General features: G+C 31.9%; 1 protein-coding gene across 1 annotated transcript in view; it reads right to left on the bottom strand.

Annotated features, from left to right (window-relative positions):
• Positions 1 to 27,679, bottom strand: part of LOC146539933 (lachesin-like) — a 71,833-nt gene that overhangs the window by 3,094 nt on the left and 41,060 nt on the right. The window contains exons 6-8 of the mRNA XM_085207786.1: positions 2,606 to 2,737; positions 2,058 to 2,177; positions 1,040 to 1,219 (exon numbers count right to left, since the gene is read on the bottom strand). Of these exons, the coding sequence (XP_085063912.1) occupies positions 1,040 to 1,219; positions 2,058 to 2,177; positions 2,606 to 2,737 (432 nt within the window). The remainder of the gene's footprint in view (positions 1 to 1,039; positions 1,220 to 2,057; positions 2,178 to 2,605; positions 2,738 to 27,679) is intronic.

Raw genomic sequence — 27,679 nt, 5'->3', positions numbered from 1 at the left:
CACCAGAGCGAAGAAATGAAAATGCAGTAAATATACAAAATAAACAATAAAATAATATACATAGGAACGAAAAAGTATAACAGTACACTAAAACGTACATTTATAGCTTATTACCAATTTCTTCCAGAACAGCTTCGGGTCAAGCAAGTTTTACGATAACTACAAAATTGAATATCAGTATTATAATATAAAATGGACTTTTAGTGGTTGTAATGGAAATTTTTGTAAGTGTTACGTACTTTTATGAATACATTATTTAAATACTAAATATAGAAGATATTAGATTTGAATTCATTACTATCGTATTCACAAAATAAGGAGTGTTAGAAATATCAAAGTGCATATATTTACAATTTAAAAAAATACTAAAAATTCTCGCCAATATAAAAACTAACTTTATTCTCAAACCTTTTCCGATATTTTATTCAATAAAACACCGATAATAAACCTTTGTTTCTCTTATACGAGTTTGTGCCTGCATTATTAATAAAAGATGCATAAAGTAAAAAGCCTTACTATAAAAACTTCAACGCTTTAAAACAATTACATGCGAGTACAATTTATGCTATTCAACGAACATGCTGTATAAAATGTGTTAGATAATATAGTTTCTTTGAACATACTGTGTTTTTCAGTTATTAATTATTTTTTTACACATTTCAGCTTTTGCTTATTTTTACAGTGTTATGTTTAAAGGTTCTTTTAAAATGTATGTTTATAAATTATATTTTTTTAGACACTGTATTTAAAATATATTATACTATTTTATATTTCTATTATAGTAAGCAAATAACTTCTTTGACTAAATCTTGTACTTTTGAATATGTCAATGAAAAAGTCTTGCTATTGTTATTTTTCGTATCTAATGAGTACTTAATTTTTCCCGTTTTCACCATATCTAAACTCTACAGCCTCTATTATAATAACATCTTTAAATTATAATGTAAATATAAAATAAACTAAAATCCTATTTTTTGAACTAAAAACACTACATTTAAGCTACTTATCAATTCATACACTCATAAAATATTCCACTCACTATGCAAGCTAACTTGGCTCTCCATCTTTCCCAGGGCGTTGACGGAGGCGCACACGTAAGTCCCGAAATCGCCCGGCGCCAGAGACTTTATCGTGAGGTTCATCCATAAAGAATATTCATTCACCGCCGTTTCCGTGATGCGAAATTTTGGATTTTCTAACAGTTTGTCGCTTACTAAAGCTGTGGAAAGGAATTATCATTTGCTACGGATTAAAATGACTTAAGTTACTAATTTATATTAAAAATTTACTTGTTATTTAATGTACTAGATTTTCAGATTCACGCTGCATCCCGCAAATAGCACGGTCGGCAGAAGAAATCTAGTGTTAAGACATTCCAATCCCTACTTTCAGCCAAATTTTCCAGAGTGACGAAGTGAAAATTCATTCCCTCGGGTGGGAATCGAACCCACAGTCGTTGCGTTGCACTCACGTACTTGTGTCCCTACGACAAAACATCTTTCACATATTTCTTGAAATAAACAGTTATTAGGCATTTTACTTTTGAATTACAACTTCAAGTTTTGGATAGGGCCGACGTTAATATCGCCCAAGTAACGCGTCTGCCTATTGTCTGGCGGTTCTCCAACTTCTAAGGCAAATGTTTAATAAAGCTATTAGGTACTCCATGTGTTGCTTTGGAGGAGAATATCATTAATTACATAGATTTTGCCTTGTTTCGTGATTAATCGGTTTCCTCTCATGTAATCTTATGTGCCCCTCGCTTTAAGTAAAAGCCATCTATTCTCGTTTATCTGATTTCTTCGTAGTTCACGTTAATAAATCTTTACTTAGATACATATTATCATTAGAGTTACTATACATTATTTATTCAACCAAAAGTTAACAGAAAAAAATGTTGGAACCGAGGATAAAGAAAGTTCAAGCTATCGTGGCGTAGGGGCACAAGGGATATGACTGTAAAGCAATGGTTGTTGGTTCGATCCCCGCTCGAAGGAATCTCGATACCATGAACTCATCTACTCAACATTCACATGAACTATCTACTCAACACTCACCATCTTCTCGATACCATGAATTCATGGCCTTAGGTGAAGCCTCTATGTAGCATTGTAATTCCACGTCACTGCCAATTGGAGCTCCAACCAACTGATTTGTCACTTTCACCTGTGGTATGACTGTGAAAAGTTTTAAGTTTAAGGTCCTATACCAATTACATGAATCTGACATCTGAATATAATAAAACAAGTGTTCTTTTAAAAATTCTTTCGGGGAAGTCTCCGAATTAACATTATCAACAATTAAGCCATGATAGTATGGTATATGTTAATTTACAATAGGAAAATCCAATATTTTTCAAACAATCTAACTCTTCAAAATCTTCGTAAAATCTTTCCAATACCATATACTGCATAACTTTCTACATATTTAAGTAAACAATAGTTTTACAAACACAAACATAGTTTCACAATTTCCCACTTAATTCAATTTCCAGCAAAATAGCATCCATTTAAGGTTTATTGTTCCTAATTAACCTCATTTATAGTCTACGAAGCTTGCATGAAATTCGTAAATAGATCGAAGCGAGTCATAATGGATGACTTACAGTGCACCTGCACGTGATATCGGCGGCTGATGGTGGGCGGCACACCGTTGCTCGCAATGCAGTAGTACGCGCCCATGTCAGTCCTCGCCACGTGGAACAGCTCCAGGCTCTCCCCCTTGTGGCTGTCCACAACTGTATATGGAAATATTTGGTTTATTATAATTGTTGAGGTCAGTCAGGGTGTCATGGTTGTGGGTGTCTCCAAAATTCGGCGGAAAGTGGAGAACGGAGTGTCTTAACACTATTTTCCCCACTTTCCGCGTATATCGTGAAGCTGATGAATTTATTTTTATTTTTTCGCTCTAGTATCAAAGCAAAAACGCGGCGTTAAGTTCTGCCACTCAACACTCAATGTATCCAGAATTCGGCGGACAATTGGGAACGGATTCTCTTAGCACTAGGTTCCCTCTGCCTATCCTGCTGTGTGCGGGATACAGCGTGAAGCTAAATGAGGATTAAATTAATTATTATTTACAATACATTATAAAAGGCTGGTGAAAAATCCTTTACTTAAATATTAATTTTTTACGCCCTCAAACCAGGAGTGCTACCAAAATAAAGCACTTTAGAATATTTTATACGGTAAATGGAGCTTTCATTATTCAGAATCATTTATCGATACACGGGAATACTTTCATACTATTTTTGTTTTTATTGTATAAATTCATATTGCTTCGGGCTGGTCCAATTAAGAGGAAATATTAGGGAATACTAAATGAGCACTTTCTCTTCATTGAAGTACTTTAGGAAAACAAATTTGTAGCTTAATTTACTGTAGATTTATATCTTATTCCTAATTATGGTGGGAATTTCGGAAGATAAATTTACTGGAAAATGAAAACGGCTCTACTAAACGACAAAAGTAACGTATAAAGTTTGGGGGAAGGCTCTGTGCTCATTTGAGCCTCAGTGTTTAAGTAATCGATGTTTTGTTTGTGTGTGCCGTTTCTTCCTTCCATTCCGAAATACCGAGTTACTGAGGCGCGAAAAAATATTCGTATATTCGGACTCGACTGACAGGAGATCAGGCTAGGATGTCGGTGTGGCTTTTCCATTCAACAGAGTTATATTCCGTTTGGAAATCGTTTCTGAGCATAAATCTTTTATTATGCTAACACGGTTCATTTAACGGCATTAAGTGAATTTGTTGAACAACGTCTTTAAAAGGAACGGGTAAAAACGTTTCAAATTGAGGAAAAAGAGAAATTTCATTTTCTATGGATGAGTGGTTCGGGTTTTTTGTATTTTCTTTCATATTTTAATAGGCTCTGTTGTATAAGGAATGATGTTTTAAAAATCGTATAAAACGTTGTTCTTTTACTTTTAAACATGTAATAAGCATGTACGTATAGGTACATTAGTATGTTAACATATACACTTACATATATTTTTTGTCTAAACTAAAACGGATTGGAGGTATTACTTGTTGAGTTACAGAACCCAACGCCAGACTTTTGCCTCGTCGAGGGAGTAATTAAATTTATTTAATATTTTATTTCTTTGAGTGGTAATCGAATCCACAACCTGTGACGTTTACAGTCACACGCTTGTGCCACTGCGTCACAATTCCTTGCTGACTGACCTACTGATTTATGAGATCGATAAATCTACTTTAGATTTTATCGACGTTGATTAAGCTAAAAATTTTAGATTCAATTCTAGTACGGGATGAGCGTTTGTAATAAGCATACAAATTTTAACTTAATTACCACGAAAGTGCTGCATTTATAAACTCCTTCTCCAAAGCAGAATGTGGAGTCAGTATTTACTTACTTTACATAGTCTGTACCTAGTCACTCATTTTATAAAATAACTAAAAATTAAGTAAAAAATTAAAGGTTATATTGTATCTCGCACATAGCATGGTAGGCGGAGGAAATCTAGTGTTCAGGCACTTCATTCTCTACCTTCCGCCGAAGCTACAGCCATGCGCGCCACGACTGACCTCGTTATACTTATATATAAACTAGCGGACGCGCGCAGCTTCGCTTGTCTATTTAAGGGTGAATTCTAATAAACCACGAAACATGTGTTTAATTTAATATTTTTAAGAGTCTAAATTTTAAATTTTATAAAAATAGGTGGCGATTTAAAGATTTTTCCATACAAACTTTCAACCCCTATTTTACGCCTTTAGGGTTAAAATTTTTCAAAATCCCTTCTTAGTGGATGTCCAGATTACAAAAGTAAACATCTGTCCAAATTCCACGTTTCTACGCACAGCGGTTACGGCTGTGCGTGCGTCTTACCTCAGTCAGTGAGGACAAGTCCTTTTATATATATAGATAATAACTATACTTATATTACAACTTGTAACAGCTTAATTTATGTGTTTTCCTTAATTACTTCCAGTTGAGTTATACGTAGACACACTTGAAGTGTTGAGAAAATGTTTTTAATGTTTTCCGTTCTTTCGCTTCCCTCCATGCGCGGAAAAATCATTAAATGCTCGTAAAGCCCGGTTTTGTTCTTTTACTTTGTTAGCTTTAAACTTTTTATTTCTTATTGAATACTTTTTAATGAAATACGAACGCTGTTATTTCAGAATATAAGAATAATATCGTCTTTAATAATAATATACTTATAACGTAACTTGACTCTGACCAGTTCTTAATAGTGCAACTATAAATAGTAACACGAGGAAGCAGGGGTGATATTTCAAATATTTCAAGTTATTATTACTTTCTTACATTCTAGCAAAATGGTGTCTGGTATATAAATTTCTTATAACTTGGGAACCTAGTGTTCCGTTTTCCACTTTCTGCCGAGTTGATTGCCGTAACTCTACGCTGCACTTTGCCTCGTTACCACAAATAGGAAACGAAAATATTAAATAATTCATTCCCTCGTGTAGGAATTGAACCTACAACCTATCGTGACACATACAGTCGCGCGCCCCGGCGAAACGACTACCCTCTATCTAAAATAACATATTGATTTGGCATTTGAATTAAATATAATTTATTAAAATAATAATTACCAAATCCGACGTACAGAATATTTCTAAATTAACATTAAAAGCTTTTACAAATATGGTATACGATAGTAAAAGGATGAACTTTAATGATGTTTCCCGGTTTGTGTAGCAATTAAGAGATTTGAAAGGCAAAAGTGGACATTAACAAGCTACGCTATGTTCAACGAGACGGCAATCGCGCATTATAAATTAGTTGCTGTCGAAGCGTGATAGCATCTGTGGTGCAGTCTCTAATGAATTCAAGCGGCTATTTTATAGAAGTAAAATCTGTTTTTTTAGATATACAGCATGAAGTAGCTGGGTAGACAGAGAGAGAGAAGAGAGTTGAGATACTCCGTTTTCATTAAGATTTCAGTTGCCCCATTTGTTAGGTTTTTTTTTTTTAAAAAAATTCTCTATAGCTAATAACAACGAAAATGATCGTATAAAAATATTTGTTTTTTCTTTATTATTGAAGTTATTTGTTAAATATCATTCTTAAATCTTCATAGAATCAATTAAAGTTTAAAATAAAATTTTCTTTTATACATTTAAATATTAAAATAAAGTTTAACATGGTTAATAAACCAAAACGGGTTTAAATCCAAATAATACAGTCTAACATTAGAAAAAAAATTACCTAAGTACCCCATCTTACTTACGTTCACCAATTTTATCATATGCATACATTGATAAAGGGACATTTCAGTTGCCAACGTTGTATGCTTATTAAAAAGGAGTACTTTTTATTTGATAATATAAACGGCCATGGCCCGAGCCACGCTCGCCGCACTCATCCGGTACACTACTTAAGTACTTTTTACTTCATAACTCAGCTCTCTGATGTCGTAATGATATAAAGCAGTTCCCTTCCCGTAAACATAACTGGGGAAATGCTCTTTAATATTATGCAAAAGAACTGAAGAGGTCTCTAGTTTGTGGGGGATTGGTCAGGAATATCGTTTGTTATTTTGTTTCTTTTAAAGATTTTGTAAGGATATTATGGTTTTTTTATGTTTTTTTTGGAAAAGAAAGAAAGGAAAGAGAAAAATTGGATTAAATTAAAGAAAATGGGTAAACATGATGTTAGTTTAAAAAATTGAAATATAAAAGCATATAAACATTATAATTTAGTTTTAATTTAGAATTCCATATTAAGTTATTACTAAAACTGTATTTGGTATAAACAAGCACTTAAGTCGCTTCGTTAATCTTTTCATCCACTATATAAAAGAGCTTAGTTGTTTACAAAGCGCTAAGCTATCCCTCCATAATGAAAATATAATATTTTTTTACCTTAACCCTACGCGTACATAGCGGAGTAAGTAGAAGGAACCTGGGAACCCAGTGTTAAGATATTCCGATCCTATTAAATTAATTCCATTCCTTACTCCCGTTTCGCCGAATTTAGCCTAGAATAATATAAAAAGAATAAAATAAAATATTTGGCTGTATTAGAAACGAAAAGCTTATAACAGTGTAAGCAATAGATAAATTACTTATTAATAATATAAAAGATAAAAGAGTATAGATTTTTTTATTTTTGTATAATTAATTCAATTTCCAAAGTAAATTATATTGTTTTAGCAGAGTTTTTTTTATTGTTTCTAGAGATTAAATGTTAATTGGTGGCTTCGAAATGTAACATTTTTGTAGTCTTGAATTTAATTTACATTTACTGCTTGTTCTCTCATAAGATCCCATTTCTTTGTTGGAATTCATCTGCTACTGACATTTTAATCCAAAAAGAGGCCGTTCCTGCCGACTATAAAGTCGTACGTGACCAAAATAAAACAATAACGTTAGTTAGTCTGATTTGTACTTTCGTAGATTTTGAGAAAAATATGAATGAAAATGATGCTTAAATAAATACTTAAAATATGCATTGATCTATTATACAGCTTATTTTATTGGTTTATTAATAAATGGAACCCCATTATTTTGGGGGCAGAGAAAGGAAGCTAGTCCCAAGTATTACTTGACTGCTGCCTGTTTCGAGATAGTGCATTTTTGAGAATCGAACCCACAATCGTATATATATAACATCTGTAAGACACTTCTCGTCTCATTATAGAGATATCTAAGCGATATATGATTATTTATTTAAATGAAGCATTTCATTTGAAAACTTCATATTTTTTCTCATTATATGTATTTGATTATTTAACTTAAGTTGGTCGCTTTAAACGTTTGCTGTTCCTCTTGTTTAACTATTTTCATTTACAAAACAGACAGTTTCAATTTGTTCCTTTATGAGTCTTTTAAATTCAGTTAGAGTTCAAATGAAAAAAGTAATTAAGGTCGTTTCCTGTCGCGACATTAAATGAATCAAATTGTTGGAAGAAAATCCTTTATAAATTCTGATGTCTAAGTCTAAGGTGACTTTGAAAATGGTTCTGGAGTAGGCTTTTAAAAAATATACTAAAGATAGAATAATAAAGGCAAGAATTTTTTTTTATGGCTTTTAACTTTTCAGAACTATGGATTTGGGGACGATTATGGATACGGGCGAAGTCGCAAAGCTATACCTATTATTTAAGAGTGTGAAAAGTTATCATAAAATATTTATGAAAATGATAAGCAAATACAAAAAACTAGTTTTTATCATACCACGCCTCTGGTCATGTCCATCATTCTGTCATCGGGTAAAACTTTCACACATTTGATGCATTCAGGAAAAACAAACGCAAAGTTTCACAGCTCGGAACGATACCAACAAACGATGTTTTAATTATAGCTCGCAAAAACAGCTTTATAACCTTTTTTTTGAGACGAAAAAATAGATTATTTCTTGTTTTAGTCACCCGTTTGTACGCAAACACCGCTCTGACAGCAATGATTTTTGTTGTACAATGAGAATTGCGTTGTTAAAACTATAATTTTTAACTAGCACATAGCAACGGGAAAATGATGAACTTTTACACGTGTCAAGATAATTTTTTTCGTTTTAGTTTCATGTATATTACAAGCCTACGCTAGCCTCTAGTTTCTGTATTTTAGTAAAATTCCACAAACAATATTATAGTTTACTAATAAATAAATAAATATTTAATCTATATATATAAAAGGACTTGTCCTCACTGACTGAGGTAAGACGCACGCACAGCCATAACCGCTGATGGTAGAAACGTGAAATTTGGAAAGATGTTTACTTTCGTAATCTGGACATCCACTAAGAAGGGATTTTGGAAAATTTCAACCCTAAAGGGGCGAAATAGGTGTTGAAAGTTAGTATGGAAAAAAAATTAAATCGGCACAGATTGTTATAAAATTTGAAATTCAGACTCTTAAAAGTATTTAATTGAACACGTGTTTCATTGTTTTCTAGAATTCTTACCATAAGGGTGCAAATAAGGGGTTGAAAGTTTGTATGGAAAAATCTTTAAAACGCCACCGATTATTATAAAATTTTTAATTTAGACTCTTAAAAATATTTCATTGAACACATGTTTCATGGGTTATTAAAATTCACTCCTAAATACGCAAGCGAAGCTGCGCGCGTCCGCTAGTTTATTATAACACTAAACAAAAATAACTTATTAGATATTCGATATCTATCAGAAAGCCATCTAAAAAAATCTTTTATTACATTAAAAATGGGAAGAGATCGCACGCATCGCATAAAATAAATTATAGTTGAAATTCGACCAGAGCAGAGCGTACGATCTTATCACGCCGGGATAGCGGTTATGACATTATTAAAGTAGACCGTACGTATTCACTGACGCTAAAAAATACGTGACCGTTTTCCACGATTTTTCCCCGTTGAAAAACAGCCCTCACAAATTTAAACCCGCACTGACAGCGACGAATAAATTATGCTAATGAACGGTTTGGAAGCGCATCCGTTGATTCGGCCCGTGGGTTGGTGCTTTTTCCACAATTTACATACATAATAACTAGGTATACCTATACCTGTGCCTTACGTTGTTATTTCTGTGCTGGACGGTAACAGGAAAGACATAATATTAATGTCTTTATTGTAATTTTGTTTTTGAGCTGTGGTCTAGTATTTTTTTATGCTTGTTTTACTTAGATTTACGTTTGATATATTCATATGGAGGTAAGAAAATTAGCAAAATAGGTTTGTTTTATTTAATAGTTGTTTTAAATTGTTATATTAAAGTTTGTAATCATTTAAATAACTAAATAACAATATTTAATACTAATAGCCACACTTTTCTTTATTTTCTTTTCGTTAAAAAACCTGAAGAGAAATTCAAAAGTAGTCTTTTAATAATATATTAACGATATTTTTATAACAATTACTTTCCTTAACTCCCTCGCATCAGCATAAATAACATTTAATACTTACTACATTTCGAACATTCAGTTTTATAAAGGATAAAACGAGGGAATACATAAAAATGAGAATACTTCCTCCATATTATTCTCATTTTAAAGTAAATTTCCTTTCTTATAACGTGAAGAAACCTAAATGCATTTTGCATGCTGAGTCCATTACCATCTCATCACATATGATCATAAGTGGGGAACCATGTATGTGCTTGACCGCTAAAGTGCGCTCATTTTTTATGTATAATAAGATAATATAAATTACGCTTTATTAGAGAGAACTTAGGAGTTTAGTGTTAAAACACTCTGTCCCCATTAAGATACTTCCGTTTTCCACTTTCCGCCGAATTCTCGAGGTATAGCATAAAGCGGAAGCTGCCCTTTGCCTAGACACCAGAGCGAAGAAATGAAAATATAAAATATTTCATTTTCTCGAGTGGTAATCTAACCCACAACGTTCGTTTTTCAGTCGCACGTGTAAGCCACTGCGCTACGACGGCTTTAATTCAAACTTATTGTTTTTTATGATATACTTATATTTATAAATTGCTATTCTCCTGATTTTTTCCTTTGCTTATATTGTAACTTCTTTTTTATATTTTTAAATTTTACGTCCACGAGAAGAGTGTAAAATGTAGTAAAACAATAAATAAACTACTTTTATGTTACGATTGCTTTGATTTGGAAGTTTATTTTTTCTAAATTGAAATGAGTCGATATTTGATATTAGTTACCTGAATATTTGATATTAATTTTAGTTAGATACGTCCACGTGATCTAGAGCTAAATGATCTTGCCAGACAACAGAGATTCTATTTTTAATTTTGAGAGTACGGAACCCTAACAATGTCTATAATAGTCTGTCTTCGTTCAGTTATTCAGTATTAATAAACAATTATTTTAAGCTACAAATAATTTCATAACAACGTTAATGAATATTTAAATATCTATTAAAATGTGACCTGTCGTTCGTAATATAGGGTATATTACCGATAACAAAAGTAATTAAATTACACTTTTAGCCATGTACGATGGGTTTTTGTAGTTTATATTTATTCATATTCCTTCATTGGATCACGAATATCCGCCACTCAACACGCGATGCCTTAAAAATTCGGCGGAAAATGGGAAACAGAGTGCCTTAACACTATGTTCCCTCTTCCTACTGAACACAGCGTGAAGCTGTAAAAATATATAATAACAACCAGCCTGAATTACTAAAATCAAAGAATAATTCACTCTTCATTTAACTGACTGTGGTGCAATTATCTACAGTGCGGTTAACAAGTCGTGGCCGCCCTGAATTTAGATATAGACAATGGCGCAGAGTTGATTTTAGGATTTTTATTACTTTTGTATATAATTTTCCCAAAAGAAAAATGCGTATAAGCACAGAAAACCAAACTTCAGTGCAGCCACAACTTGTTGAGCGTACTGTACATATTTTATAACAATAATATCGATATAGAACAAGAAAATCATTAAAAGATTCTCCGAACATATCAAGAATGAAACAAAACACCTATTATAACCTATTATTAAGAGTGATAATTACACGAACGAACCCTATCGCATTGACTGATGTTCTATCCTGACAGCCATCACATTCTCAGCTTATAACATTAAATTTGATCGTATATTTGACGTATGTAACGTTATACGTTATACAATATTACATTCCCGTCACGTCCAATATATACAGGCTTATCAAAATGTTTACCTTAATGTCACATAAAATATGCCCAATTTACACCTGTCAGGGATTTGTGAAGGAATTTAAGTAAACAATACTGTATATTTCGCGGTTTTGATTATAATTTTTGGTTCTTAAAACGGTAATTAGAGAGGAGTCTTTGTTTTCGCTAGGACTGTAATATGAGGCATGTACCAATTATAATTTATTTAATATATTTTTTTTATTATTATTTCTAAGATTCGAATGTTACTGCAACGCTAGGTTTATGGTAGAACAAAATAAATCCAAATTTCCTGTGAAATTCACGCTTTTAAAGGAAGTAAAGCTACTTACACAAATTAACAAAATCTTAGCTATAATTTTTGTTACAACTTTACGTCCAAATCTGTGTTAAAAGACGCATAAATTATTGCCGGCTTCAAGTCAGATATTTTAGTTAATTCGTAAACTTCATACTATTCCCTTCCCCGGAAACGAGTTAAGACGTTAATTAAAACACTTTGCTAACTTTTAGTACTGAATTTCTAAAAGTACGGCAATCGGCTTAATGGCTCAATCAAAGATCAAAATAGCCTATTACATCTTATATATTACGCGAGATTTACGCTTACTTTTACTGTGTTGAAGTCTCTTCTGTCTTAATGAATGCAAAAGATAAACTCTTTGAGATGGACTTTTTATTAGGAGAAATGGAAATATTTAATTTTCTTGAGTGGGAATCGAATCCATAACCTGCCGCGCTTAAACTCTCACGCTTGTGCTACAAAGAACATATTAAACGAAATTATAAAAATATATCAAGAAATAAACTAAAAATTTCCACAGAAACGATTAAAGCACTAACTAAACTATATAGCCATGTTTGATATTCTGTGGTCATTTAAAGATGGCGCAGTCGTCTAGGTCGCGTAGAACGTTTTTAATAAGAATTTAACGCTCCAGGAGCATTCCGTACGCCATTATTACTGAGACCACTATTCTCTATTTGTACTCGTTGTAGGTGAAGCTTACAAGGGGTCAGAAGTAGTGAAGTGCGAACTTACTTATCGAATATGCTTGATTAAATATTAAAAAATATATTATATCAATTATAGAAACGGATTATAACTTGACTTTACAATTATGTTTCACTAGCGACCTGACCGCGGCTTTGTCCGCTTAAACTTGTTGTTATATTTAAGCCAATATGTTGCTCTAATATACGTTTAGTAAGATATTTGCATATTTATAATACTATGAAAATAATATTTTTAATAATTAATTGATATTAACATTACTTAAAACAAAATATACAAAAACAATAAATTCCTTTAAATATATGAAGATATTATATTTCGCACTAAATATATAAGATCGTAAGTGATATCTGGCAATATCACATCACATAAATACCCCAACGTACACGTATCGTACACGCGAAGAATAAAAAATGCAATTACCGCCCTCCACGTTCCCCTCACTATCATTCTACGCTTCGGCTCCTTTTAATAAATAGCAATATTTCTCTTTTGAACGTAATATAAGCCGGTGTCGACTAAGTTCTCCATTATTTCCACAATTATTGCAATGACTTTGTTTAGCTTTTATTATTAACTAGAAATATATATTATACGCATATTAAGAATTGTTGCAAACGTTTTTAAAATTGATTTTAGGGTTCCGTACCTTAAAAGGTAAAAACGGAACCCTTATTCTAATTCTATATAGCTAATTTAGCTAATTTGGTCGAGTCCCACTCGCAGTTTACCAAGTTTTTTAAATCTATACCATTTTTATAGTATTCAATATATGTGTACTGTTAAAATAAAATACTATAAATAATATTTATTTACTAAAAATTATAATTCCTTTAATTATAAGGATTCCGTTACTAAAAATTATAAAGATATTTCATATAAAAATATTTTTTTATAAGATTGAAGCTTATAACATTTAACGTGGCATATTTAGTTTGTCTAAAATCAGCATAACCAATTTCAGTAAATATATTGAACTAGCGGACGCGCGCAGCTTCGCTTGCGTATTTAGGGGTGAATTCTAATAAACCATGAAACATGTGTTCAATGAAATATTTTTAAGAGTCTAAATTTCAAATTTTATAAAAGTCGGTGGCGTTTTAAAGATTTTTCCAAACAAACTTTCAACCCCTTATTTGCACCCTTAGGGGATGAATTCTAGAAAACCATGAAACACATGTTCCATTAAATACTTTCAAGAGTCTGAATTTCCAATTTTATAAGAATCGGTGCCGATTTAAAAAAAAATCCATACTAACTTTCAACCCCTATTTCACCCCTTTACGGTTTAAATTTTTCAAAATCCCTTCTTAGTGGATGTCCAGATTACGAAAGTTAATATCTATCCAAATTCCGCGTTTCTACGCACAGCGGTTACGGCAGTGCGTGCGTCTTACCTCAGTCAGTGAGGACAAGTCCTTTTATATATATAGATATTGAAAATCTAACGTTCCTCATCAGCGTCGGTAATGCATGCATCGCTAGTATAAATATTTAATGCTCCATAATACATGGAATAATTAAATACTTATATATATTTTTACTTTATATATCGTTGTTCTAGTTTAGTGGTAATGTAATGCAAATATTAAAATCATATACTTTTATTAAATTAGTTAATAAATTTTACATTTTTAAATATAAATTATTATAAAAAAACATACATTTAAAAAATTAAAAAAATATATATATATTATATTATAAATATTTATTATTATATTCTTTATTAATTTTTATTATAAAGTACAATTGAAAAAAGAAACACTTTTTATTACTTTGTAAAGGAAGGATTAAAATAAAAAGGCTTAACTTTTTTCGATAATGAGAGTGGTTTAACCTTTTCCCTATTATCCATCTCGATTATATTTCTTAAAAATATTTGTATTTGTGTTGTCAAAATCAACCTAATTTTTTACCTAAAATTATTAGGAATAAAATTAACATTTATAAAATTAATTAAATTATTTTTACTAAAAAGGAGAGCTTAATGGAAGTTTAAAACTACTTAAGCTTAACGATTTAAATAGTGAAATATACATAATTTCGACTAACTTTAAAATTTATCATTACAAAATGAATAAAGTCGGCATTTCAACGGTTTTGCAATTAACGTTGTTGCGGTAATTTACGAGTGGCGTCTTTTGCGATTCTAGGACTATTACGACTTAAATTGTAAATATTTCTGTTAAGTATTAGTTAAATTAAAAAGTTTTTTTAATGGGAATATTTAAATTAAGTTCATTAATTATGTTCAAAAAATATATTTAAACCATAAAATTTTTTTAACTAAAAATATATCGTTCCATATTGTAGAGAACCAGTAGAGACGATTTCTCTATTTATTTATGAAATCTTTCGCACACAGAGACAGCGATTCAATTACAGTTAGATTTAATAACGCACTAACAAATTAATGTTAAATGTTTAATTAAGATTAACGTCAAGATAAATCCGTGTACCACATAACTAAAAGGATTAGCTGTAGTGAAGCAACTCGGGCTACGCCATATAACGCTATAAGAGCTAGTTGTTTTAAAGTTAATGAGATTAGACGATTCCTAAGACTGTTTGTATTAATTAAATCTGACAATTTCGTGAAATTTCATGCTTTACGTCGACACAGTTACGGGCAAAGTTTCATTGTGAGCTTTTGTCTAATTTATTTTTATTGTTATATGAGATGAGGCAGTTTATGTACCGTTTTACACCCCTTGCAGTGGATTACTATCGAAGCGCACCGTTTGTATGTTTGTATGTATATATCTTTTTGCTATATTAGGGAGCCAGTGATAAGACACTCCGCTTGCACACTTGAGTAGCGGATCTCAAGGCCTCGTTTTGCCTCGATATCAAAGCAAAGAAAGGAATCGAACCCACAACCTGTCCCATTTATAGTCACACACTTGTGCCTTTATAAATATTGTTTTATTATTCTGTAATTCATGTGACCTCATTAACTTAAGCTTATTTATATATAAATAGCATCCACCAAATTATCTAAATTAATTATACTGTAATCTATTATACCTGAAATCTTGTTCTGTTCTGAACACGAAATAAAGAACATATTTCTTATAATCTAAGGTAGATTAATATTTCTTATAATACATATATAATACATATTTTTTTATAATATTATAGATACTACAAATTTCCTATGCAGAGTATTCATAATATAATAAAAGAAGATAGAAAGAAGAGTATTAAGCAGAAAATCAAATCAGCCTATTCGAGTCCACTGCTGGACATAGGCCTCTCCCAGCGTGCCAAATAATATACAGGGTGGAATTGTAAGCACCATTTTAAATGAAACCACAGTTTTAACTACTCTATAAAAGTCTAATATAATTCAGAAAAAAAAATTCCCCAAAATGAAAAAGTTATTTTTCCAAACAAAATAAATAATAAAATTATCGTTTTAAAATAAAACGCCATTTGTAATGTATAACATAGGCACGCACACACTTACCTGTCAAAGCGGCAACGTCGCATACGTGCGTCACACGAAATACAGGTATGGATAAAAATCGTGAAATGAAAAAAAAAATCCTACGTCCAAACTGTTGAAGTACCTTGATTATTTTTTTTAATTTTGGGTTTGAAATATTTTACCCTATATGCTGTTTCAGTAAAAGGAGCGCTGCCTCTTCTACCCTGTATAGGCAGGTACAAATATTATAATAACCACCAACCACAATCAATACCGCTGACTTGATTAGGGTTATTTTCAATTAGTGTATGAAATTGCAAATTGTATTTATAATACGAAAATAGGATTTGCCAGTCCAGTGATTGTATGGATGGATTCAAATTTTACAATATATTACGTAAATCAATATTTTTGAAGATATATATTTGTATTTAGTTATTATAATATTACCAATACCAATACTTTTATTATAGGCATCAATTATTTTGTATTTTTAAATACAATTGGTGTCCAGTGGTATAAACAACCAAAAAACTGTCTGTAATGAATTGTTTTCCATACATTTTGATTGTTTTTGTACAAAATAAAAACATTTACTTACTTACAAAATTGAAAGATATAAGATTCCGTAATATAATTTAAAACGCGCGGAGCGCGTGGCCAAGTTTTTTTACAAACAGAACTGGCGAGCAGCACCGTGTGTTATTTTACACGAACCATTTGAAGCCACTTTTTACCTATTCGTAACTCAAAAACTATTCCACCTGAAGCTGTCATATTTGGCTCAAATATTTAGACCCCCTACTTGTATACGTGCATAAAATTTCATAAACACAGCTCAAACAGTTATTTAGATAATGACGTCCGAAAATCGTAAATTTTTAGGGGGGTGACTGACCTATAGACCTTAATGTTAACCAAGTTCCAGATGACCTGGAATGGTGAAATTTAGCATCCGGTTAAGTAATTGGGTGTATGTAAAGGAAAAAATCCGAAACTAGTATTTTTTTAACATTTTCTTATAATTTTTCAATAAATAGATTCAATTAGGAACATTTACTTATAGTGTAGCGCCTGCCAACAAAATAAGAGCAATGCATTATTTATATATATTTGCTTTTATTTATGTCACACGTTAGTAAATATTTTATTTGTTTTGTAGACTAACTTCACTATTACTTACGTAAGCCATCTAAAACAACACGATGCTTTCAAGTATATTTTAAGATAAGATATGTCTCCATTTGTAGCTGAAAATGACTCTAATTTATGTCCTGAGAAAGCCTGTCATCATGTGGACTTCAAGGGCTTCACGTAAACATATAAAAGTACTAGCGGACGAGCGCAGCTTCGCTAGCTTATTTAGGGGTGAATTCTAATAAACCATAAAACATGTGTTCAATGAAATATTTTTAAGAGTCGAAATTTCCAATTTTATAAAAATCGGTGGCGATTTGAAGATTTTTCCATACAAACTTTCAACCCCTTATTTGCCCTTTAGGGGTTGAATTCTAGAAAACCATGAAACATGTGTTCAATTAAATATTTTTAAGAGTCTGAATTTCAAATTTTATAAAAATTGGTGCCGATTAAAAAAAATCGATACAAACTTTCAACCCCTATTTCACCCCTTTAGAGTTAAAATTTTTCAAAATCCCTTCTTAGTGGATGTCCAGATTACGAAAGTAAACGTCTGTCCAAACTTTACGTTTCTACGCACAGCGGTTACGGCTGTGTGTGCGTCTTACCTCAGTCAGTGAGGACAAGTCCTTTTATGTATATAGATAATAAATGGATTAACATCCTTAATTATTATTTATTATAATTTAAACATATGTTTTAGTACTTATTATACTAAGAGTATTTCCATAGTCGATTAACGTATTTGATATTAAATTATTATTACAATATTTAAGTACTAAGTCCTATATAAGATCCTATAAGGGTTCTGTTTTATTGCTTTCGAGGTACAGAACCCTAAAACAGAAAAAAAATACACTAAAATATAAATATAAAAAAAAAAATTATATTGATAGAAATATATATAAAATTTAATAATAATATACTATCTGTAAGGTCAGTCGTGGCACCGGCGCACAAAGTGTGTCTGTAAAACCGTCTGGTTGTAAGTTCGATTCCCACTCGAGGAATTGAAATATTTATTTAAAATTATATTTCCACCAAGGCAAAGCGCGGCGTAGAGTTCCGCCACTCAACACGCAATGCCTCCAGAATTCGATGGAAAGTGGAGTTACTGAGTGTCTTAACACTAGATTCTCTCTGTCTACTCTGCTGTGTGCGGGATACAGCGTGAAGCTGGTTTGATTTTTAATTTGATATATGCAGCCTACCAGCTATCTTAACAGAAGTAATTATAAAGTAATTATTAACAGTAAAAATTTAAGTAATTGTTAATAAAAAAAATAAGAGAAAAAAAGAGAAAATTAAAAATTACTTAAACAAAATAATAAAAAATAAATAAATCCGCTTTACGATGTATCCCACACATAGCGGGGTAGACAGAGGGAACCTAGTGTTAAGACACTCAGTTCCCCTCTTTCCATCGAACTCTGGAGGCATTGCGTGTTGAGTTATTCCAACAAAATAATAAAATTAGAAAAAAATAATTATTATTATTTCAGATTTCTAAACGCAGCATACATTAATTACTTTCAGATCTGACAACTGTCATTTAATCAACAAAATAAAAACTATAGTCGAGATTCATAGATAAATATAATCTATTTTCATATATAATTAAATATCGTCTTAAGAGTAATAAAACATAATATTATTGACCATAATAAAAAAGTAAATACCTAATTATATTAGGTATATTTTATTGTACGAAGGCGCTCATATTTTAATAGTTTTTTTGCCCTGGGTTTCATGATTTTACTGGTTTTAGGATTAGGAACACTTGTGAAAACGGCAGAGAACGAAGTCGACCTTGGGATCATATCAATTCAGATTGGTACCGTCAGCACTTAATCCTAGATAGATAACCATATTGCACTTTACACTAAAGATAACCATACGTCGATTCAACGTGCGAATGTTTGAGTGAGCATATTTTGGATTATGTATATCCTAGGTTTATGAATATGACTAGCGGACCCGGACGCGGCTACGCCTGCTTGAAATATAAGAATATAATTTCTATAGAAATATAATTTCAATCTAGATGAAATGCTGAAAGAGACTATTATATTTATTTTCATAAGGATGAGTATCAAAATGACGCGGTAAAGAACGCGGTCGCATAGCGACGACGGTTGTTATTAAGATAGTAGTAGTAGTAAGTATTTTAATTTATTGGTATATATGTGTAATGTAATGTTATATAGCCTATAGCACCTCTTAAGAATGCAGCTTTCATACAAAACAAAAACAAAGTAAATCGGACCAGTAGATCCAGAGATCTTAGCGTTCAAACAAACAAACAAACAAACAAACTCTTCCGCTTTATTATATTAGTATAGATATTATATCTTAATGTCTGTAATTTTGTTGTGTATAAATAAAAAACATTAGAGTTTATTTATATTTTTATTAGAAAAAATAAAAAAAGAACAAAAGGAGGTACTTTTTACTTTATAAAACTTAAACATTTAGGAATTTCTCCGTCAGTTTTATAATTTGAGATATAAACTTTTTAAAATATTTTTTTTATAAACTATATAATATTAAAAACCTAAATAAATATATTTTTTTATTAATTTTCGTCTCAAAGGCACTTAGGACAGGCGCTGGACTTGTGCTCTCCACAAATGGGATTTTTACAGTTGCCGCACATAGCTATGTCATCCTTCTAATGTTTGATGGACAAAAGGCACAATATTTTCTTATCTTTAGCTCAGTTACACCTTCGAGTTCTGTGGGAGATGGCTTTTACATCAGGGTTTTCAATCTTCAGTTGGATTTCTGCGTTGGTCCATTTTTTTATCTCCTCCACAATGTCATCAATAATAAATGTACTGAAACATTCTAAAGGCTCATAAGGGCATTTATTCGTCCGAGTGGGACCCTTTGATGTCCGTATAATATTAGCAGATGATATTCTTCCACTTGTTCTGCCTTTAGTGGCTGTCCAACGATGATCGTTTTGCCTCGAAGAGTTTGACGCTGTGGCATGACAATCGGCATACTTGCCCAAGCACTTTCAGGAGTTTCAGGGTTATTTTCAGACACATCTTCAGTATGCAATGTGTTTACTACTGATGGACCACTCACCTCATAGTCTACAGCATCATTCTGTACTTCATATTTTAATAAATTGTCTTCAGTTTCACTGTCCGACCCCTGAATCTCTGCATCGCTCGTTTCATGCAACAACCGACTGATTTTTGCATCGTTTATACGATTATGTGACTACATGATGTTTTTTTTAGTCGTGAGTTGTAACAAGTAAAAAAAATAAGTATATTTATTCTGAAAAAAGTCTTAATAACACATTTTCCTAAAAATCTAAAAACTAACACTAAAGATAACCATACGTCATTTCGACGTAAGGTAGGTAGATATTGACGAAAGTATTGCACTTACCGGAGGGATACGGGTGTGTCCTGCAAGCTCCGATGGCCAAATGAGTTGACAGGAACGGCCAGTTAAGTGACGCGAAAAACAAACGAGTTATATCAATTTTTCAAAATCGATTACGTCGATTCGACGTAGGTTATTTATCTAGGGTTAATAAACTTATTGTTTATATTTTTTCCAAGACATGTTGAACAATGAGTCGTTCAATAGAATTGCTTGTGGTTGAAACAAGAACTTACACCGAATTGTTCCAATGCCTCCCGATGGGAGCTGTCTCTTCCATGCTATTGCATATTCTTTGTTTGAGCGTATTGATATACAACAAAGTAATAAATTTCGCGAGACTATAGTAGAGTACGTATGTCGTAACTGAAATGATTTAAGTATCTACACTAGCGCTCGAAACGGGAATCCTTACTCTTCTAAAGAAGACATGCTTTGCTTAACTACGTACGGAGCTACTTCCGAAATAAAGGCTGCAGTAGATTTGTACAATATTAAGATAGAAGTGTATTATCACAATGGTGTCCTACTTGGTTTATTCGGCGAAGAGAAATGTCCTATGAAGCGCTTACTCTAAACTATGTTTTAAAAAGAGCAACTCTTGAGTTTCTTGCCGTAGTAGCTTCCTATAGGAAAAGTACTTGTAATGGGCAAATTGAATAAAGAATATTTTGATTTTGATTACATTATGAATCTTCCTACTTATAATTTCTGAACAAAAAGTAATGATATCCCATCAAAAACATAAATGTAAAATGAAAGCCAAGTTTTGTAATAAAACGTATGCTTTCAGCGATAAAAGAAGTGAGATGTGAATGTATGCCAAGTTCAATGGTCAGTCCTGAAATTTATTTTTAACAATATAAAATATTTTATAACAACTGAAAATGCCCATTCTTCTTACAACTTGGAGACTTTATTTATGTGTAATATCTGACTTGGCTAGTTTTCATATGAATTTACAATAGAATTTGAATACATTCATTTATATCGATGTAAATTCATTTGAAAACTAGCCAAGTCAGATATTACACATAAATAAAGTCTCCAAGTTGTAAGAAGAATGGGCATTTTCAGTTGTTATAAAATATTTTATATTGTTAAAAATAAATTTCAGGACTGACCATTGAACTTGGCATACATTCACATCTCACTTCTTTTATCGCTGAAAGCATACGTTTTATTACAAAACTTGGCTTTCATTTTACATTTATGTTTTTGATGGGATTGGTTTTTACGTCAAGTGTCGTTTAACCCTAATGCGCTTGTAACAAAGTAGTTGGCACTAAAATTAACTTCCTTATAGTATAATTATATGTCTTATAATATAATCTATCCAGGTAAGTGAATTTTTTCCTTTTGATACATAGATGTGACAATGATAAGTTATTTTGTAATACGGCCATTAGATTTACATCCATTCTGAGTCGAAACCAAAATATTGTTAGCAAGAATATATTGCGAGATTTTTGTTTTTACTGCTAATTGGTTATTATTATACACAATTATATCACACAAATTTACAAAGCTTTTACTAGCATTTATTTAGAACAAATTAATTTTCGAAATTGGAAATACCAAGGAATTGTAGTATCATTCCTAGTCTCGAGAAAACTATATTGCGTTTTTTATTAAAAATACGAAATGTTCCAAGGAGGGGTAAACGAGCACTTAAACGTTATGGTTACTGCGGTGACATTCGTTGCGTCACCTTATAAAATGGGCAATTCACCGCAATAACTATTAGATAAGTATAATTTTTTTCTTGTCTAAAGGAAATAAGTATATTTTTTTTCATAAAAATCTTTGTATATATTTTTGAATATTTTTTTAAATACATAGATTTCTTCCAGATCATTAATTATACATAATATTATCATTTTTTAAGTTTACTCCTACTATCCTGCTTTATGCGGGATAGAGCGTGAAGCTAAAAAATAAAAAAAATAGGAATCATAGCCAATCTATGTTATTTAGAAATAAATATTATTTTTTTTTGGAATATTACAATGTACATTTATTTATATAACAATATTCATTTGTTCGAATATTTATTTTATTGTACTTGTACTTACAAATAGCAGCTCACGAGGCATACTTATCAGACAATAGAGCTTCAATATCCTAAAGTCAAAGAAAGGAAAACTGGAGCGTGCATCCAAGATGCCGCGAAGCCAGCTATAAAACAACCAAGTTTATTCGTCCGTACCTAATTAAAGGTACAAATTTAATTCTAGTACACATAAAAGAGGCCCTCATGGCGCAGAGGCACAAGAGGTGTCACTGTAATGTGATGGTGGTAGGGGGTTCGGTCCTCATTCGAGGGAGTAAATTATTATTTATGAATATTTTCATTTCTTCGCTCCAGCACCAAAGCAAAGGCCCGGCACTGAGTTCAGCAGCTTAACGCCTTGAAAAAATCGCCAGAAAGTGGGGAACGGAGTGCCTCAACACTAAGTTCCTTTTGCCTACCCTGACCTGTACGGGATACAGTGTGAAGCTTATTAGATTTAATTTATAAAAGCATGCCGTTCAAACTCAAAACAAACAAGAAATTCACAATTCACGCACACATCGCGACACACCGCATTTACAATGATATCCGACGGTATTGTTACGTGAAATTTCCATTTGGTATAGCAGTTTGCAAAGCGAAATTATTAGCCTATTGTATGTTTAGCGTTTCAGCTGTAGTGAAAACAACATCGTTATTTGTGCATCCGTACGATAACGAGTTCTACGCGTGTCGTTATAGCGTGAGAACGCTAATAATGCACCTAGGGTGGATAAGGACGACAATTTGGTATAACCATAAAAATGTTAATCGTGGGCATTTTGTTTTATCAAAGATTGGAGATGTAATTTAGTCTTTGTTTGTTGGTCGTTTTTTTATTAATTGTATGTACTCATATTGTAGATTTTTATTGTTATTTAGATTCTCGCATATAGCAGGATAGGCAAAGGAAATCTAGTGCTAACACACTCCATTCCCCATTTTCTGCAGAGTTTTTTGAGAGAGCTTTGCCTAGCTTTGCCTTGTTACTAGAAGGAAGAAATGAAAATATTAATAAATAATTCCTCCGAAAGGGAATCGAACTCAGAACCATCGCGTCTACAACTACACGCTTGTGCCAATACCCCACGTGGGCCTCTATGCCGATATACAAATATTATGAAGAAATTACGAAGATAATTGAGATAGATTCACTTAGATATAATAAAATATTTTTTGAATTAAATCCAAAATCTAACTTAGAAAGTGAAAAAAGACTAAAAATATGATCATATATTTCTACCGTACCTAGCAATATAAATGGCTTCAGCACGTACTCGTTTGTATATATCATTATGTTTCCAGGCAAACTCACCCTGGCATCGCCTGCAGTGCTATAACTTTCTGTCTTAAAGAAACAAACAAAACACCATAAAAATTCAGTGGACTGCACGTAGTTGTCCTTTTTGGCTTCCACGTGAACCGTCCGACGTAAAAGAGTCGGACAGAAACTTTATCGTGGAAGTCGATTTAACTTACGAAGAGTGATAAATTACATTTCTACGAATAATTTTCACTAAAATAAAGAAGATTTCTTTTTAGTTTTACTTTAGACGGCAGATGAGCTTATTGTTTATAATATTTTTTTATATTTCCATTCATAAAAAATAAATAATAAGACGATATATATAGATAAAATCTTTCAATTTTTATACATTCAGTAAAAATTTATTATTATAAAAAGGAAAAAAATATTCAGATTTGTCTAATATAAATTCGAATTCTCATTATTCCGATCGCCCCACCGACAAATCTTGTTATATTTTCGTAATGACAAACATAAAAGATCCGGGGGCGCACGACTGAATAGCGTTCATCATTATTTACACTTTTAAAAAAGTATTACGAAAGTACCAGCCCAGGAATGAGTATAAAGTCCGCAAATTATTCGATTCATTTCAACGGAATCCCACTAAAAGGAACGGAATAACTCAAAGCTTTTATATCTGGTTGCAAGCCGCCTTATTGTCTTCAACGATATATGTATTAGAGCCTGCTTTCTCTTGCGTAAATAAAATCCATTGGAGAAGTGGTTAGGGCCAAGAGCTGGGGTGGCGGGCGGCAATGGACTAGGTAATGCTTCATGCGAGTTGGGGACAATGCAAAGTAGATTGAATTGGAAAAAAGACACTCAGGAGTTCGGCACTTCTGGGAATAGAAACTCAATCTAAAGGGTTAACAATACGAAGATTGTCCGTTGGGTACCCTCTTAATATGGACTGCATTCTAATTTGAACGGATGGAGGATTATTCTTTTTCTTGTTCTTTTATTATTCTTTTTTCCTAAAGTATTAAGTAATACGAGGAATGGATAAATTGAAACAATTAAAGAGACTTAGAAGATTTTTGTAGTTCTTGCAGTCGGTAAGTTTGTATTGAGCTAAGTATAAATATTGTTACTTGAAGTGAAATTGAATATAATTTCAGCTTCTTTTATTTTCAGCTTCACGTTCTATCCTGCGCATGCAGGGTAGGCAGAAGGAACCTTATATAAAGAATCTCCGTTCCCCGTTCCGTTGAGTGTTTTTATATTAGGTTCCTTCTGTCTACTTTTTTGTGTTTGCAGGATGCAGCGTGATTGAGGATTGATGATGAAGATGATTACCATTATTTACGCGGTGATATTATTTTGAAAATTAGACGAAATAACAACATACTGGAATAAAATATAAAACGCTAGAAGCTTAAAACAAATTGTAAGACCAAGACATAGAAAGATAAATATATTACTAACGTGTTATCGAACAACTAAGCATTTAAAATTTAAAATTCTATTCCTTCCTTTGTTTATAGCTTTAAAACGTGTTGTGCTTAACTTGGAAGTTACGGAGATAAAATTAAAAATTAATTTAATTGAAATGTTAAAAAAATGCAGCTTCACGCTGTACACACACAGCAGGGTACTTCACACAGCAGGGTAGGTAGAAGGAACCTAGTGTTAACTTTCCGCTGAATATCTGAAGTGGCGGAACTCAACACCGCGCTTTGCCTCGACACCAAAGCGAAGAAAAGAAATGAAACTGACAACCTATTGCGTTTACAGTCGCACGCTTGTACCCCTGCACCACGACTGGCCTCTCTCCGAGTCGAGAGCAGTTCATGAGTACGGGCCTTCATTCATAAATAATAAACAACGTAAGATGGTGTTGATATAAGAATAAATAAATGTAAATGTTAGATTTCACCCTGTAATACCAGGTAGTAGCAAATTTCGCTATTTACATTATATTTAAAAGATATTATAATTGACACAAGTCCTATATAAGCTATAGCGCGTCTATCTCCACCTCAAAGGCCGGCAACGCACCTGTAGCTCCTCTGGTGCTGCACGGGGTCGTGGGCGGCGGTGATCACCATCAGGTGACCCTAACGCTCGTTTGCCTTGTCTTTTTACCATAAAAAAAAAAAATAGACCAACACAGTTTTGAATTCGTGTTCGTTGAGTGAAATTTCAAATACGTCGTTGTTGAATAGCTTTATATTTATATCTATGTATTTATATAATTGTTTATAAAAAAATGGAGAAATTGGAAAATATTGTAATTTAGCCCTGGTGAGCCAAATTACGACTTTTGCATTCTCTTCAGAAGTATGCTTGGAGTCAATCTCCTTGGACCACCAGACAGAGAGAGTCAATATAATACAAATTATTATAAAATAAAAAAAAACGCCAATTTAAATAAAACAGTAAAGGCACGTCTATTCTGTAAATGTATGTAGCTCACAAGTGCTTACTTAGAACACTATTCCCACTCGTCCCGTAAGTGACATAAATATTTATAGTACAAGTACTCCGACAGCGACGATGAGAGCTTACCGTGATAAACTTGGCTAGTAATGTTTCGCTAAGAAACTGCACAAAACTAGTGATGCTGTTTACGTTGTGTACATTTTTTTTATATCTTGCATATCGGAGGGTGAGTAGAGAGAATTTAGTCACAAAAATGGTATATGATGATTTATTAAAGAAATAACAAGAATAATGTTAGAATTGATCGTGAGATGTGTGGCAAAAGAATAATAAAGAATTAGTGTGCAAATAATAACTTTTTTATTTATACATAAATTCTTTGTCGTGATTTTAAATAATTTTAGATAATTTTTCTTTAAAAGATAAAGACCTTATCTTTAAAAGTTAGTAGATAAATTTTACACAAATTTATTTATACAACTAAAAGTTCATTAAAACAGCGAAAAAACATCAAAAGATGTGGAAAAATGTAAACAAATTATAAAATAAGTGAAAAATGAAATAGCTGAATGAGTTGAGCAAGGACAAACTTCTTAATTAATAGTAAATGACTCTGTATATTATAAATTCATGCGATGAAAGTGCTAGAAGTACTGAAAATCTCAACATAGTTTCAGGGTAAACTTTGTTATCACAAACTTATGTTATGAGCTTACAAGTATTTCTTTTTTTTTTAAATCGAAAAAAATTGTACTTTCATACGTATCAAAAATAATGCTGTTAAGTAAAAATGTCATATATCAAAACACATTTGATATTTTATATATGATTTTTTTTATTTTTTTATTTTTTTGATTTTTTTTATGTAACTCGATTGACGGATTTATTACACTCTTATGTAAGTTAAGCGAATTTCAATAATTCAACAGATATTTGAAATTCTGTTATTTTGGAATTAAAATTTAGGTTGAGATGATTAGGTCGCTTTTTATCCCACACACATATAATGTACTAAAACATGCTAATTAATAAGGAAAAATATCAAAATAAAATAAAATAATTTAACATAAGCACTTTGACATAAAATTTAAGAAATTCACAATTTACATAAAAGCTCTAATAAAAATGTATTTAAAAAGGAACACTTCTACAGCAAACCATATGAACAAAGGAAAAAAGCAACGTGTTGACAACTTGACATAAATACCTCTCTTTCTTTGTGTGGTCCCAGGACAATATATTTTCTATTTCATTACTAAGTGGAAGGCAGATATTTCATTTTAAAACAAAAGTACCTACATGCTCTTAACACCAGCACAATGTGAGCGTACGAGCTCAAAGGGCAATTTTATGCATTTTATTTTTGACGTATATATGCACCTAGAATCCTCATG

Source organism: Heliconius melpomene, chromosome 3, assembly GCF_056956725.1.
Source record: "Heliconius melpomene rosina isolate 202511_hmr_F chromosome 3, ASM5695672v1, whole genome shotgun sequence".
NCBI lineage: Eukaryota > Metazoa > Arthropoda > Insecta > Lepidoptera > Nymphalidae > Heliconius > Heliconius melpomene.
Note: the sequence above shows the minus strand (reverse complement) of the source record. Positions and strands in the feature narration are given on the sequence as shown.